This window comes from Octopus bimaculoides, chromosome 2 (assembly GCF_046866305.1).
Source record: "Octopus bimaculoides isolate indiv1 chromosome 2, ASM4686630v1, whole genome shotgun sequence".
In the NCBI taxonomy this organism is placed as follows: Eukaryota; Metazoa; Mollusca; class Cephalopoda; order Octopoda; family Octopodidae; genus Octopus; species Octopus bimaculoides.
Window position 1 is genome coordinate 84953615 of NC_142929.1, and position 18213 is coordinate 84971827.

Consider the following 18213-nt stretch of genomic DNA (forward strand, 5'->3'; position numbering starts at 1 on the left):
TATGAAAACATGTGATTTAACTATATAAACACTTGAGTTTAGTGTTTGCCATTATTTAGCATGACCCGGCAAGACAAGTGAGACCATAACCCGTGGCCTTAAACAGGGGTGTAGCCAGCCCACTTATGCGTGCTTTCCTTCTTTGGACACAAAACCCTACTTGCAAAGACCTGTTGAGGCAAGTGAAATCGAAATCGAACCAAATTCGACGACTGGCACCCATGCCAACCTTTCCTTCATCGGACACTAAACTCTGCTTGCGAAGACCTGTTGGGGCAAGTGAAATCGAAATTAAACCAAATTCGATGACTGGTACCCGTGCCAGTGGAGCGCTAACAGCACCATCTGAGTGGGATCACTGCCAGAGCAGCCGTCTGGCTTCCCTGCCGGTGGCATGTAAAACGCACCATTTGAGTGTGATTGTTACCAGCGTCGCCTTACTGGCACATGAACAAAACATTTGAGCGAGGTCATTGCCAGTGCTGCTGGACTGACTCCTGTGCAGGTGGCGCATAAAAAACACCGTTTGAGTGTGGCCATTGCCAGTACCGCCAGATTGGCCCCCGTGCCAGTGGCATGTAAAAGCACCCACTACACTCTCTGAGTGGTTAGCGTTAGGAAGGGCATCCAACTGTAGAAACTCTGCCAGATCAGATTGGAGCCTGGTGTAGGCATCTGGTTCACCAGTCCTCAGTCAAATCGTCCAGCCCATGCTAGCATGGAAAGCGAATGTTAAACAATGATGATGATGATGATGGTATTTAAATCTTGTGAATTTTTGGAGATTTTTTTCCCCCCCACATTATAACAAATCAATTTTCTGCAATTTTTTTACTTCTGACAAAAGAATGGATATTAGTTTCATGTTCTCAAGCAGAAATCTGAATTAGAAGGATTTTCAAGAGAAGACATGGAGAAATCTAACAAAATATACAAAAAACATAGAAACCATGCGTGTGAATCAGATATTTTGATTTCACAACAACTATGATAATGATAAAAGAAACAAATTTTTATTTGAATGAAGTAAGAATTTGAAAACTTTTTCTCTTACTGATTTTTCAGGAAAGACTGGACCTAGCCACAGTCTTTCCAACAATATGAAACAGTTAGACTTAAAAAAAATTTTCCCCTCTTAGATTGTTTCGAACAATAACTATGGAATCATTATGCAGAACCTAAAAGGGGAAAGAGTTTGTTCCCTCACATACCTAGAAGAAATACAAGCATTTCTTTTGCTTGTATTACAAACTACTACAATAATAATGAACCTTTTGGAGACCAGTGTTTCCATGACAAGAACATTATATAAATGCAGTATTTACATATAAGAGACACCAACAGAACATCAGTACATAGAGAAACAAAGTTTGATCTCTTATTTAGAATAAGACCCTCACTGATTGGGAGTCATGTAAAACCTTCTACAAACCTGGGTGACACTTATTCATTAGTGAAGGTATGGTAGGTTGTAAAGGTTCAGTATGTTTCCAACAATACATGCCAGAAAAACCCACAAAATGGAGGATGAAAATTTTAAAGATTTGCAACGTGAATACCAGGTACTGTAGCAGGTTCATTTGTTATACAGGCAAACAAGACAGTAGTGTAAGCTGGCATGGCCTAAGGTATGATGTGGGGTTTGGATATTATCACTTAGTGATGATTGAATTTTTCCTTTACAGTATTACATTGTACCTAGCTGTTTATATTAATTTTTCAATGTGAAGAAATGCTTCATTTAGTTTTTTTTGCAGAGAAGCATCTTTCAGGCAATTCATTTTCTTCTTCTTCACATTCAAACATTTCCATTTCTAGCAATTCTTCATTTATAATTTCATCACTGTCAGTATAAAGAGCTTCTTTAACATCTTCGGGTGAAATTTCAAAGTTCAATTCCTTTGCAATGTTTATGATTGCATTAGTTTCTTTTTGAAGACCTTCAAATCCTTCAAAATTTCAATTAATTTGAGACAGAGATTTTCCCAAATTCCTCTCATGTTCTTTATGGCGATTTTATCCCATGTTTTCTTAATCAATTTTATTGCATCAAGGATGAAAAAGTTTTGAATCATGGGACCATTTTCTTTATGAGTCACTTCAATAAGTCTTTCAAAGGTGAAACAGAGATAGTAAGATTTAAACTGCAATAAAGATGTTGTATTGGGAGGTAAAAAAACAACATTAATATTTTGATGATGATGCTTTAAAAATGCAGCATGACTGGGGACATTATCCATTATCAAAAGAATCTCAAAAGGAATTTTTTTATTCTTAAAATATTTTTCTATTTTGGGAACAAAGTGATTAGAAAACCAATCTTCAAACAGAGCTCCTGTTACCCAAGCTTTTTAGTTATGCTTCCAGATTACAGCAAGTTTCATCTTATCAATTCCTTTTAAAGCACATGTATTTTCAGATCAATAAATAAGCATGGGTTTGAGTTTGCAGTCTCCTTCACAATTTCCTCACAGAAGTAATGTTATCCTATCGTTTGCAACTATGAATCCTGGCACTGAAGATTCTTCTTTTGCAATAAAAGTTCTTAAAGGTATTTGTTTCCAAAATAGGCCTGTCTCATCCACATTAAATATTTGAGACAATATAAAGCCTTCTTCTTCAATCAAATCTTCTAATTGGTGAGGAAAAGTTTCTTGCAGCTTTTTGATCTGTGCTACATGATTCTCCATGGATCTTCACATTGTGTCGATTTGCTTGTTTTTTGAAACGATTGAACCAACCATTGCTCACTACAAATGTTTCATTTGATCCATCTGATTTATCCACAAGCGAGTTAAAAAGGGAAATTGCTTTACTCCAAATTATAGCCTAAGTGGCATATGAAGTCTATGAATTTGATTGTTAATCCAAGCTGTCATAAGTTTTTCTGTGCATGAAATTAAACTTTCGTTGTCTTTTCTTCATAAGCAAGTTGAATTTAGAGGGCTTCCTTTAATTTTATTTAAACAATCTTCCTTTGGCTTCAAGATTGTACAAACAGATGAAGGAGCCATATCAAATTTTTTTGGTAAATCTTTAACAGTTGCACCTTTTCTGTGTTGTTTAATCAATTTGTATTTTATTTCTAAAGTAATTGCTTAACAATTCTTATTATCCTTACTTTGCATCTCAATTCTTTCTTTTTGAAGCCATCATAAGGGTATTCAAAAAAATAAAGATGCATAAAAATTTTTTTAAAACAATGAATGGAATGAAGGAAGATAACATGCGGACTAGCATGAAGGAAGTCGGGCAGGCACTGACACTTCAAATCCAAAAAGTAGTTACAGGTGATCATTCAAGATGCTGGCAAACCAGAAGTGACGCTTGTTGCCATGGCAACCAATTTTTCCATTTTCCATCTATAATTTGTAAAGGTGAGGTTTCGCAAATTGGGGTTACGTAAAACAAGGTATGCCTGTACATTATATATATACATACATTATATGTAAACAATAAATGAAATAGAGAGATACAATTGACAATCCAATAATTTATTTATATTATAATATAACATAATATACTATGAATATAAGATAACATTAAAAAATCATTAAAAAACCAGAATAGTCAACAATTTGTTTCAACTTATATACATTTTTTGATATATAAACAATTCAATTCACTTATATAAGTCTCATCAGAGCTAAGGTTGAAATATAGATGAAATTCTGTGTGAAAGGATGGCTGGATTGTAAAAAAATTAATTCAAATGCCTATGTATTATGAGTGTGAGCATTAACTTTTCAACTACATAGCAATTACAATTAAAAAACAATAAAATTATAATGGACAACTATTGAAATATATTTCTATATAGCTCAAATAATATTAACCCAAATCCGTTTAGGTCAAAGACAATCTTTCGCTATTATAATTATATATATATATATATATATATATATATATATATATATCAGGTGATTAAAATCAAAATAAGCAACAAGGATATCCAAAGTTAATGCAGTACGATCGTTTCATGCAACTCTATTTATTTAAGTAATGTGAACATTACATCAAATGTAAAATGCAGAGCAATCCTCAGCTGCACAAAGATATAGAAATTAACTGAAATTTCATTTCAACAGTACATATCTTTATAACTGCATTTAAACTCTCCTTTCTACTTGGAGAGTTTAAATGTAGTTACAATATTATGTCCTTCTGTTGAAATGAAATTTCAGTAAATTTCTATATCTTTGTGCAGCTGAGGATTGCTCTGCATTTTACACTTAATATACTGCTCACATAGCTAAAATAAATGGAGTCGCATGAAACAACTGTAATGCATTAACTTTGAATATCCTTGTTGCATATTTTGATATATATATATGTATATATATATATATATATATGTATATATATATATATATGTATATATATATATATATGTATATATATATATATATATATCTATATATATCTATATATATATCTATATATATATATATATATATATATATATATCATCATCATCATCGTTTAACATACGCTTTCCATACTAGCATGGGGTGGACGATTTAACTGAGGACTGGTGGGCCAGGTGGCTACACCAGGCTCCAATCTAATTTGGCAGAGTTTCTACAGCTGGATGCCCTCCCTAATGCGAACCACTCAGAGAGTGTAGTGGGTGCTCTTACGTGCCAGTCAGGAGGTAGTGGCAATGGCCACGCTCAAAGCACAGGAACCAGTCCAGCGGGACTGGCAACAAACTCGTTCAAATGTCTTTTCACGTGCCAGGAAGCTGACGTTGGTAACGGTCACGCTCAAATGGTGCTATTTACGTGCCACCGGCATGAAAGCCAGACAGCTGGTGCTCTGGCAACGATCACGCTCAGACGGTGCTCTTAGTGATTTACTGGTACTGGTGCCATCACGATTTCGCTTTTGCAAGCCGAGTTTAGTGTTCAATGAAGATGTTGGCATGGGTGCCAGTCTACAAATTTAGTTCGATTTTGATCTCGATTTCACTTGCCTCAACAGGTCTTCGCAAGTGGAGTTCAGTGTCCAAAGAAGGAATGTTACGCATAAGTGGGCTGGTTACATCCCTGGCAGAGGACTTGGATTTTGGTCTCACTTGGTTTGCTGGGTCTTCTAACGCACAGCATATTTCCAAGGGTCTTGGTCAGTAGTCATTGCCTCGGTTAGGCCTAAAGTCCGGAGGTCAAGCTTCACCATCTCATCCCAGGTCTTCCTGGGCCTGCCTCTTCCACAGGTTCCCTCAACTGCTAGGGTGTAGCACTTTTTCACATAGCTATCCTCATCCATTCTCGCCACATGTCCATACCAGTGCAATTGTCTCTCTTGTACACCACAACTGATGCTTCTTATGTTCAGCTTTTCTCTCAAGATACTTACACTCTGTCGGGAATGCACACTGACATTACTCATCCATCGGAGCATACTGGCTTCATTCCTTGCGAGCTTACACATGTCCTCAGCAGTCACAGCCCATGTTTCACTGCCATGTAGCATGGCTGTTCGTATACATGCGTCATACAGTCATCCTTTTACTCTGAGCGAGAGGCCCTTTGTCGCCAGTAGACGTAAGAGCTCTCTAAACTTTGCCCAAGCTATTCTAGCAGCTACACTTTCAGCGCACCCACCCCCACTACTAACCTTGTCACCCAGATAGCAGAAGCTATCAACTACCTCTAGTTTTTCTCCCTAGAATGAGACAGAAGTTGTTTTCTGCACATTTTCAGTGTTTATTGCACCTGAACATCTGCCACATACAAAAACTAACTTCCTAGTTAACCTTCCTTTGATATTGCTGCACCTCTTATGTGTCCATAGCTTGCACTGGGTACATCTTATAGAGTTTCTACCAACAACTTTTTTACAGATCGAGCAGGGCCGTCTACCTGAAGAGGTCTGTGTTTTGTCTACCTTCCTACTTATTAGAACTTTGGTTTTAGCTAAGTTGACTCTAAGGCCCTTCGATTCTAGTCCCTGCTTCCACACCTGAAACTTATCCCCTAGTTCTGATAGTGATTCAGCAATTAGTGCAAGGTCATCAGCATAGAGGAGCTCCCAGGGGCATCCTGTCTTGAATTCCTCTGTTATTGCCTGGAGGACTATGATAAATAGGAGGGGGCTGAGGACAGAACCTTGGTGGACCCCTATCTCTACCTGGAATTCTTCACTGTACTCATTGCCAACCCTCACCTTACTGACAACGTCTCTGTACATCGCTCCCACAGCTCTCACTAACCATTCTTCTATCCCTAGTTTCCTCATTGACCAACAGATAAGGGATCGGGGGACCCTGTCAAAGGCTTTCTCCATGTCAACGAAAGCCAGGTACAGTAGTTTATCCTTGGCTAGGTATTTCTCCTGCAGTTGTCTTACCAGAAATATGGCAACAGTGGTGCTTTTACCTGGCATGAACCCAAACTGCATCTCATCTAAATTGATTCGCTCCCTAATTAGTTGGGCTATGACCGTCTCCGTAACTTTCATAACCATAGCTTGATACCTTTGTAATTATTTGTATCTAAAGCTTCACCTTTACCTTTGTAACAGTTGACTACGGTGCTGCTACACCAGTGATTGGGTATGACTCCTTCGTGTATCACCTGGTTAACAATATGGGTGACTGGGCTATAGCCGACACTGCCAGATATTTTGAGCATCTCTGCAGTGATTCCTGATGGGCCAGGGGCTTTCCCTGTCTTCATACTCATAATTGCTTTATCTACCATGGAACTGTCAACTCGGATAGCTGGTCCCTCTGTTGGGACGACATTTGGCAGACTCTCTTTCTCCCATTCATTCTCTTTATTGAGCAATCTTTCATAGTGGCGTCTCCAAACCTCTTTCTTTGCAGCCTCATTTAGAGCAAGCGTACCATCATCCATGCGAACACATTTCTCACCCACGACATCACGATTCTCTTCCACACACTGTCTTGCAACACGAAATACTTCAAGTCTTTGGTCCTCACGGCGCAGAACATTTGCAAATTTTTTCTTATTTGCTTCCTCTCTGGCTAGATAAACCTGTCTCCTAGCAGTCTGATACACTTCCCTGCTACCCCCATTCTTCCAGTCCTTCCAAGCCTGTTTCTTTTGTCTAATAACCCTGTCAACCACACTGTTCCACCACCAAGTTACTTTGGGTCGAGAGGGGACTTTACACCAGCCACAGATCTGGTCGGTGGCATTCAGCAGGTTGTCCCGTAGGAAACTCCAGTTATCTTCCATGTTGTATGATGCTATACCTCCTTCTATTTTGTCAAATGCTTCAAGTAGTATGTCTCTAAATCTCTGTCCGTTTGCAGGATCTTTAAGCTTCCAAACCCTTCTCCTCCAAGTTGGTCTACTTCTGGGCATCTCTTTTGCCTTGATCCCGAAGTCACTAACTACTAATCTGTGTTGAGGAGGTACATTCTTCGCCAGGGAAGGTTTTGGCATTTATAAGCTGCCCTTTTTCCCTATTTCTGGCGAGGATGTAGTCAATTTGGCTAGAGTGTCTGCTGGAGCGGTAGGTGACTAGGAGACAGGCAGATTTCTTGAAGTTGGTATTGCAAACCATAAGATCGTTTGCATCACAGAACTCCAGGAGTCTGGATCCCCCCCTCATTGCGGGAACCGAAGCCATAGCTTCCATGAATGCCATGGAAGCCCCCTGCATGACGTCCAACAAGAGAGAGTGGTTTTCCATTTCAGTCAAACTTGCAATGGATATAGGAGCTGTTGAAACATATGTGTGGTAGTGATTGCAAGTAGAAAAGGGCTACTGTTGGATATAAAAAGCAAAATTTTTTAAAATGCAGTGAAATAGCCAAGAAAATTTGCAAGCAACTACAAACAGAAATAAGAGGCAAATAAAGTTTTTATCAACTGGTGCACAAGCACACATGGATGAAAATAGTATTCTATTTGTGAACCATGAATATACCAGGTACATGGGTGGTGTAGGCCACCTGAATCAAATGACAAGTTATTTCCTGGTTGGTAGACTGGGTAATAAATGGTGGCAATACCTGGTGTGATATATAGTAAATATGAGTATTGTTCATACATTTATACTGAATATCAAATCAGGAGGGGCACAAAAGCAATGCAGCCATCTGCAGTTCTGAAATGTAGCATTAAAGTCAAGGCAGGTTATTCTTTGAAAAATAATAAGTGCAGGGAGAAAAGCTAAAGCTTGCAAGTAGGATATCTATCTGAATTCAGCCAATCTTCAACATAAAAAAAAATGATGGTTGCAAAAAAAAAAAAAAAATGTCAAAATGATTACCATATTTTAACGTGTACAAGGAACCCTTTTTTGACAAAAATTAGGTTAATAAAACATGGGAGTTTATTATACATGGATAGTATTTTAATCCCTTACAAAATCCTTTTTCCAAATTTTAGGCCTCAAAAATTAGGGGGTTCCTTATGCAAGTTAAAATATGGTACATCAGAAAAGGAAAGCTCCCAGTGAAGAGTCAACTGTAATGGCTTTTCAATGTGCATTTTGAAAAGTTGCATTATGTAGAGTTGGGTACTTTATAAATTTCCATAATAAGAAGCTTGTATGATTTGTATATATAAAATTTGATTTTATAAATACTTTTTTTCTCAAATTTACCTTCTTAATTTTTATATACCTGGAAGGTGAGTGACAAATTTTAATTGATTTGTAATTGTGAATCATTATTATATGTATTTATGTGAAAGTTTATTTCATTTAGTTGACAGTGTGTTTATTTCATTTTATAATTTTTTCAAAGTTAAAGTCCAGTATTTTGTTCTATTTTACCTTTATGGTACACCTGTCTCATATGCATATAAATTCAAGTAATGATCCACTAATATGAACAATTCTTCTACAGTAAAATTCTGTTGTATAACCCAATTAAATAATCCTCCCATTACTATATTTCTAACTTTTAAGTGTTTCGATTAAATTCTAAAATGATTGTGAATTTAGAATGGTTTCATAAAACATATAATTTTCGTTATACAATTTAACAAAAGGTTCTTAAACACATGTCTCATAATTTTTGTCTGAAAGTGAATGTAATTACTGCTAAATACAGGTAAATTCAACAAAATATGTTATTTTAATTTTCTTTGAACATCAGCATAGAAAATGAGTTATTAGCTAATATTCAATGGATATACAACAAAGTTGCAAGAGAAGAGTTGTGCAAATGACTGGATTATTTATCAGTTGAACTCAATGTATATAAGGTAAAACAGAAAGAAATAGGTGTACCATAAAGTAAAAACAATGGAAAACTGACATTTGTCTTTGAAGAAAACTAGGAAATGAAATATACGTCGCCAACTAAATGGAACAAACTCACACATACATGAATACACAAAACACACTTAATAATGATTTACAATCCGAATTAATCAAAATAAAAATGAAGTAAATTTGAAAAAAAAAATCCAAATTCACGCACACACACACTCCTAAAAATACTTGGATTTTTAACCTACTTCCAAGCATGTGGGAAAACTAACTTTTTTTTCTCTTTGTTTATGCTCTGTATAAGGATTTGTTTCTGCAGTAATTGCTATTCAGCGTGGCCAAATCCGGCACCTCTACGAAATCGCTAAAATATGAACAAATCACATTATTGAATTCTTGTAGCTTTGAGATAATGTGAGATACAGCCTTTCCCACCTTTATTCAAGTATAAATACTGTGAAATTTTTGAGACCACATGCTTTTTTTACAACATTTGAAGTGAAGTGTGTATATTAGTATCTATCAAGTAGCGATTCCAACTTCAAAGGTTTCATTCATGATGATATACAAAATGTAAAAGAAAGCAACAGTGATTTGTTTTCGGATGAATCTGATATTGATGTTAATGAATTTTTGTTGGACAACAAAGAAGATTTTGATAGTGAAAGTGATGAAAATGATATTCAAAACATTATGAAGATCACATGGCTGAAAATCACAACATTCTCCATGATTCCAGATTTCACAGAAAAGACTAGTCCATAACATAATCTAGATGCCAATGCTCAACCATTGGACTATTTATTTTTATTGGAAAGTTTTTTTTAAAACTGTCGTAGAGGAAATGAATAAATATGTTCAATTAATGATTTCTATTCGTGGAAGACCACATCCACTATGGCAACCGTAGGCTTTTTTCTTTTACCATAAACACTGTGTTTGATATCAAGCAGTTGCCTTGATTGTGGAACTACTGGAGTCCTGATGTAAGGTATAGTAATTTATACATCTCTAGTATTATGTCAAAAACAATGTATTTGAAAATATCTCAATATTCACATTTATCTGATTCTGCTAATGTCCCCGGCATCAAACTACAATCCCCTGTATAAAGTGTGTCCAATTAATAATTTACTTTCTGATAAGTATAAAACTATGTATCTGTCTCAGAAAAATCTCAGTGTAGATGAAGTCATGATAGGTTATAAGTGTGGGGTACATTTTTGACAATACATGCCTGCTAAACCCACTAAATGGGGCATCAAGGTATGGAAAGTCTGTGAATCAGACACAGGGTATTGTACAAACTTTGAGGTCTATATGGGGAAAAATTATAAAGGAGACAGACCAAATGGATTGGGGTATGATGTTGTATATTCTCTATCTGAACCTTTTCACCATCAACACTGACACCTGTATTTTGATTGTTTTTTTTCTTTTTCAGTGGCTTTGGCAGAACATCCTGCCTGTGATAAATAATTGCAATGGGCTACAACATGAGATAAAAACAACAAAGTAAAAAGAGGGGACATTCTTTAGACGCAAAAAGAAAATTTACTAATCACAGTATACAAGGACAAAAGACAAATTTTATTTCTGTCTACCAATGAACAACCTGGTGTTAGTGCTGAGGGGAAACATGCAATAAATATTTCCTACAATAAATATATGGGTGATGTTGATAAATCCAACTAGTACTGGGTATACTATCCAGTTGAACAACCTGGAAAGAAATGGAGGAGGTACATTTTGTGGTTTTTAGTGAATTTAACTATTGTTAATTCATATATTGTTTATGTGAAAAGCCACAAGGTACCTCCACCACCAAAGAACTATTGCATATGAAATTTTGGGTTGACGTCGCATCTCAGTTACGTGAGGGTTTTTCTTCCAGAAAACACAGAAGTGTGAGAAAAGCAAAATTAACTGAGGTGGATGTCAACAGAAAATATTAACTTTCATAAAGTGGAAAAAAATAAATGGAAGAAAGAAAGTTTATAGACTGTGTTCATTGAAAAAAAGAGAAACCACAAAAGGATATCAGGTTGAAACTGCATATATGTGTTCATTTTGCAAAGTGCCCTTGTGTAAAGGGTGCTTTGGATAATTCCATGACAGAAATGTGGCATAATTATATTTTCTAATTTGATAGAAATATAATTATGTATTCCTTTAATTTTATAACAAATATGTGAAGGTGAGAAATACATATTAATTTTCAGTATATTACACACCTGTAATTCACTTTTGTCTCAGCTGTTAATGAGTTGTGTTATTAGATGCACTCTATCATGTAAATCTACTCACTAAATCGTATAAGAGTACATAGCCAATGGTATATTGACTAGTAAAAGAGTTTTATACTTTATCTTCGATGAAAATGTTTGAATGAAATATAGAAAAAGAATAAAATCTTGTACTGATTATACCTGCATTTAAATTAATTCAAATTAATGTACCTCATCTTGAATGGCAAAGTTGTTGGTGGTTGACATCTAGGATAATTTTAGTAATAAATCAAACAGGTAGGATACATTAAGAGTTTCAATTTTAGTGCTTATCCATAAAGTTATTGCTTATATACCTATTAATTAAATTTACCTGTCCATAAAGTCAAATTTAATCAAAATGATCAAAATTAATTCAATATAGATGTTTATGAATTTTCATCTAACAAGCAAGAATCCTTTCATAGGAAAGTGATGAAAATGTGCATGAAAATGTACCATTCAAGACATTAGAGCAACATGGCTGAACATTACAACATCAACTATTATTCCTGATTTCACTGAAATTACTGGTTCACAACACAATCTATCTTGAATTATCTATTCTGGTTTTTGCCTCAAATGTCCTTCCAAAACCTTTGCATAAGAAACAAATCAATTTGCCCAACAAGTTATTACTACTCATGGAAGATCTGAGCTTTTTGCCATAAATGTAATGTTTGGTATAAAGCAATTTCCAAGACTGCGGGAACCCAAATATAAGATATAGTATCCTTTCATATCAAGTACTATGCCAAAAAACAAGTATTTGAAAGTAAATCAGTATTTACACCTGAGTGATTTTTGCAATGACCTCAGCAGAAATGAACCGAACTATGACCTTCTATTCAAAGTACACCCAATACTTGCTATCTGGAAAAAATACAGACTGTATAATTGCCAGGAAAAAAAGCCTCGGTGTTGATGAAGCAATGATTATTTAAACTGAGAAAAAAATATAATGGAAATAGAATAGACTGGGGTATGATGTTGTATGGTCTCTGAGTCGTTTCACCATCAATACAGGCATCTTTATATTCGTCCTTTTTTTTCTTCAGTGGTTTTGGCAGAATGTCTTGCTCTTGTAAACACCTATACCTGCAGTACAATAATGGACAATTGCAAAGGACTACTCCAAGAAATAAAAACTACTAAATCTCAAAATGCAAAAGAATATGTGCTAGCCACCTTGGAGAAGAACAGATGGTAATTTTATTCTTGTCTACCAGTCATCAGCTAGGTGTTGGCACTGAAGGTAAACTCATTATAATAATCTTATAAAATAAGCACATCCATGACATTGATAAAAATGACCAGTATCATGCATACTATCCTGTTGGATGTCCTGGAAAGAAAAGGTGGAGATATATTTTGTGGTATTAGTAAATTTAATTGTCAATTCTTATATCATGAAAATGAAAAGCCACATGGTATTGCCACCACCAAAGGACTACTGCCATATGAAGTTTTATGTTGACATTGTATCATGGTTACATGGGGGCTTCTCTTTGTGAAAGCACAAAGCTGAGAAGAAAAGCAAAATTAACCAAGTTGGATGCCAGCAGATGAAATATTGACTTCTATCAGAGTGAAAAATAAATGGTAGGAAAAGTGAGAAGAATGTGCTCATTGCAAGAATAGAATTAAAGAAAAAAACTTCAAATGTGTATCAAGTTGAAACCTCTTTTATATGTTCCTTGTGTAAAATGCCATTGTGTAAAGGGTGCTTTGGACAATTTCATGACATACCTAAGACATAGTATTTTCTAGTTTGACAAAAATACAATTATTATATATCCCTTGTATATTAATATGAATAATGTGTGAAAATATATATTAATTTTCAATATGTTATCTATATTTACCTGTGTCTCATTTGTTAATGAATTTTTTTGTTGGACACATTGTTATATAAATATATTTAATTGTTTAAGGGTACATTAGTCAATAGTATATTAACTAGTGTAGAGTTTTAGATTTTATTTTTAACGAAAATGTTTGAACAACATATAAAAAAAAAAGAATAAAATGTTATACTGACTCTACCTATATTTTGATTTAAATTAATGTACCTACTTCTGAAAAGTTGCAAAATTGTTGGAGGTCAACATCTGGGACAATTTTACTAACAAAACAAACAAGTAGGATACATAGACTGAGTGCTTTTTACAGGACATCATCACCAATAATGTCTGTTTCGGCATGATTTTTACAGCTGGATGCCCTTCCTGATGCCAACCACTTTACAGAGTGATCTGGGTGCTTTTTACATGGCACCAACACTGGCGAGGTTTGCTTTGGCATGGTTTCTATAGCTGGATGTCCTTCCAAATGCTAACCCCTTTACAATGTGGACTGGATGCTTTTTATTGGCACCAGCAAGTAGGAAGGAAGAAAAGACTCTGCAGCCAACAAGGAAATGACTGTACTTAAAGTTCTGATAAGGATTAAGTAGCAACTCCATATGGTGCATAGTGTCAGCCATGGGTGCACAAGAGGTGTATTGGAATCACAAGCAGGCTGACATTGAATAAAGACTTTGTATGTGGCAGATGTACAAGAGTAGCTTGTAGTGAAAGTACTAGTAAAATAAATTAATGCTTAGAAAGTTCATTAGAAAGCAGCTGATAGTTTCCTTTATCTAGGCCAACTTATCAGCTATGGAACTGCATGCTGGTAAAGTGTGAAAATGTTCAGAGAGCTATTATCTCTGTTGGAAACAAGGGGATTCTCTCTCTCTCTGAGTGAAAGATAGACTGTATTAGGTTGTTTCACATGAAATGTCATATTTGAAAGGTAACAATAAAATGTTTCAGAAGTGTTAGAGAACTGATTTATTTAATCAAAGTATGATCCATGTTCATCTATGACATTTACCCAATGTTTCTCTGTCATATATTCCATCATTAAAAAAAAAATTCATCTTTTGCTGTGATAATCTGTCCGAATGCTTCAATTACCTCTTCTCTATTTAAGAATGTTTTATTGCTTATGAAAAGTTCAAAATGCTTAAATAAGTGATGATCAATAGGAGCGATATCAGGGGAATAGGGAGAATGTTGCAAAATCTCATAATTCGGGCTTTGCAACTTTTGGATCGTAGCTTGGAGTGTGAGGACAGACATTGTCATGAAGCAAAATTGGGCCATGTCTATTCACTAATCTGAGTTGCTTTTTCTTTTCAAATTCTCATTCATACAATCAATTTCCTGGCAATACGATGTTGCCGTTACTGTTTTTTCTTGTTGCAAAAATGAATAATGAATAACTTTCTTCGCAGACCACCATACAGAGACCATTAACTTTTTCGGGTGCAATGGTGGGTTTGGGTAGTGTTTAGATGACTCTCCTGCATCTAATCACTGTCCTGTTCTGCTGTTGTCAAAGAGTATCCATTTCTCATCACAAGTAGTGATTTGATGCAAAAATGGGCTTTTTCCAGCCAAGAAAGCAGTAAGGAGCACACTTCAAGGCGTTTGTTTTTTTTTAATCTCGTTCAGTTGATGTGGAACAAACCTATCTGTTTTCTTGACTTTTCCAAATTTTTACAGGTGTCCCAAAACAGTTGTGCGAGATGTTTGGAGTTCTGATGTAAGTTTTTGAACCTTTGTTCTTGGATTTTGTTCAACCAAAGCATTAAATCTATCATCAAATACCTGATTTTGGCCTACCCCTTTGTTTATTTTCAAGGCTATCATCTCCTGGAACCATCTCTGAACAATTCTGATGTCAACAAAACCATTACCAAAGGCCTGCTTGATATTGTGTACAGCTTCTGCGGCAGATTGATCCAGTTTGAACTCATACGAGGAAATCACTCAACATAGTTTCGTTGTTATCATTTTCATTAGTTTTGTGGGTACGAATTTTGTATACCAATATTGTTGGGAAAGAAAAAGAGTCAAGATTAAATGCATAGTATACATAATTGAGTTTTTAAATGACCGAAATAACAAGTAATTAAAAATGTGACATTACATGCGAAACAACCTAATATATTGTTTGTATGGGAGGTGGGCACTGAATTAAGGGGATGTGTAAAGATTGAAGAGGAATAAAGCAACCATGCTCTATTGAGTGTGTAATATCAATGAGCATGAACAATTTGGTACAGATAAACTGAGAGATAACCTGGGTATAAAAGGAATAAGTTGTTGTATGCAAGAAAGATGACTGCATTAGTATGGACATGTAATATGTATGGATGATGACAGATGGGTAAAGAAATGCAAAAAGATCTAAGTAGAAGAAAACTGTGAAAGACATGGGCAGAACTGGTGTATCTTAAAATGTTAAACATGACAAAGAAGATGACAAAGGAAGCACAAAAAGTGGTGAAACATTGTGTTAGAAAAGACTCATCTAACCCATTGAAAAGCAGATGTAAAAATGATGATGGTGATTTTATACATCATACACAATATTTAGTAAGAATATAAGAAAAATATTTACTATGATGAACAGTTATAAAACATTTATTAAGCTTATTCACTTACTTTTTCAACTTCAGCTCGAGACAAATTGATATCAGCATCTGCCTTTTTGTAGGCTTCAATAGCTTTTTCTGCTTCCCTATATGCTCTCTCATATTGTTTCTTTGTCTGAAAAATGCACATAAATCAGCAATAGATTTGTCTTTAATGTTAGTGGTAGTAAAAATGAAGAGAGTGATTATAGTAGTGGCAACAGCAGTGATTGAAATGCTTTATTTTTAAATTACATTATTTGATGTAATACTATTTAAAAAGAGAAATTCTATTAAAAACTACTGGTAAAGACTTACGAGGATTCTTCAATGTCAATATTTACAGACACATTTGTCCAACAAAATAGACTGTGAAATAAATTCAAAGCTGAATACAACGGATTTACAACAGTTTCTTTCATGCTAACATACAAATGATTTAATGCAACAGTACATTTAAAAATACACTGTATGTACTTTATCTTTGGATAGTTGATACAAGATTCTTCAAGAGTTACCTTGTCCAATTGCTGAGTTGACAAAATAAGGCTTTGCTGTACTTTTGTTCCTTCTTGTAAACCCTGGAATTTGCCAAAAAGTGAGAATGCTTATTGTTGCAAAAGAAAGGGAAAAGGTCAAGAGTGAAATGGAAAGAGAGACATGGAGAATCAAATACAAAATGAATGTTCAAATATTTTGTTCTTTTGAAAAATTACTTTGCCAAAAAATTATATTTCAAGTTTCTATGTATGAAGAAAATTTGGCTAATATTCAAATAAGTGTCAGAATTATATGTACTGACATTATGGAATGCTTTATGTTATATACTTACCATACCAAATGAAAGTAACACTAACAACAACAGTTTTATAATATGGCCAAAAACAAAGCTATAAACCCATGATTGCATTTTGGGGTCAAATGAGCCAGGAAAAGGAAGCTCATGAAAATACAGATGTCGAGTTTAGTGTTAAATAAAAATTTACAATACATAATTAAACTACTTAAAACAAAGCAATTGCAGATACTGTTTGTGGCAAGAACAGGTGTGAAATTTTAGAAGAGCAGAGTTACAGGAAAAGAAACAAAATGAAGGTGCTGGTCAATAGGCAAATTAATACCAGTGTGGAAAATGGTTAAAAAATTTACTTTCCAATCATGGGGTCCTTGGTTTTTATTCTGCTATGTAGTATCTTAGGCAAGTGTCATTTTCTAAAGCTATGAGTCAACCCATACCTTGTGAGTGAAATTAGGTAGACTAAAACTGTGGAAAAGTCTATCAGATGCTTTACATTTATAATTCAGAGATCTAGGTTTGTCAAACTGTCACACTGATTCTGCTTGAGAATTACATGAAGGATACAAGTCTCTGTGAAACATTTGGCCACTTACAGGCTAATTCAATGAGTGTGGTAGTTTAGTTGATTGAACAACTGAATGCTCATGGTCACTTATACTAACCTAGATCCAACTAATATTTAATCAAGTAAATGTTTACTTCTAACAGCAGTCCAGAACACTAATTCTTATGTAGCTTTAGTCATTCCTGATACGGAATATCAAATGTGCAAACTACTAACTATGTTAAAACTCCAAATGTAGTGGTGCCACTAAGTTGAGAAACCTGTTGAAGATTTCAAAATACCCTGGTTTACTGTATGGAGCACAGTGTGAAAGTCTGAGTTCAGTTTGATTTCTATATTTATCTCTAGAGGTGCATATTCAGTTATTGATGCTGCTGTTGCTTTTAAGTAATATCTTCCTTTTGTGTTTATCTTAAGTTTATTTGTAAGGACGGTATTGTTGTTTAACATCAAACAGACCTATGAACAAAAGTATTCTAACTGTCTATCTGTTATATCACCCAACAGATTGTGAAGTACATTATCCATTGTATCCTTCCTTTTCAAGATATAGGAGGTAATTTGAAAGAAATTTGGCTGCTAGACCTGGTTGAGGAAATGTGTAAAAATAATCCTTGGTAGTATTGTGGTGTGATATGTATGGTTGTTTGGTATAGTACCGAACATGCAGTTTCAGAGATTGTGTAGGTCAGGGATTACTGTAACAACAGACTTCCTCTACTATTTAAAGAAAAAAAATAAATAAAATATTCAAGTTGTTGTTCAGCCCTGATGGTTGAGCAGATTTATAATCAAAGTATGCCAGCCATGACTATCCTGTCTTTTTCCTATATGCAGGGAACCTAGGACCATTTGTCCTTTACTAAAATGGTAGATTATCATTTGAGGGAGACTCTGCTATTTCTAGCAGACTAACAAACCA

General features: G+C 35.0%; 1 protein-coding gene across 1 annotated transcript in view; it reads right to left on the reverse strand.

Annotated features, from left to right (window-relative positions):
• The window catches only part of LOC106872534 (cdc42-interacting protein 4 homolog), a 298471-nt gene that overhangs the window by 178171 nt on the left and 102087 nt on the right, over positions 1 to 18213 (reverse strand). The window contains exons 4-5 of the mRNA XM_052965856.2: positions 16446 to 16508; positions 15959 to 16063 (exon numbers count right to left, since the gene is read on the reverse strand). Of these exons, the coding sequence (XP_052821816.1) occupies positions 15959 to 16063; positions 16446 to 16508 (168 nt within the window). The remainder of the gene's footprint in view (positions 1 to 15958; positions 16064 to 16445; positions 16509 to 18213) is intronic.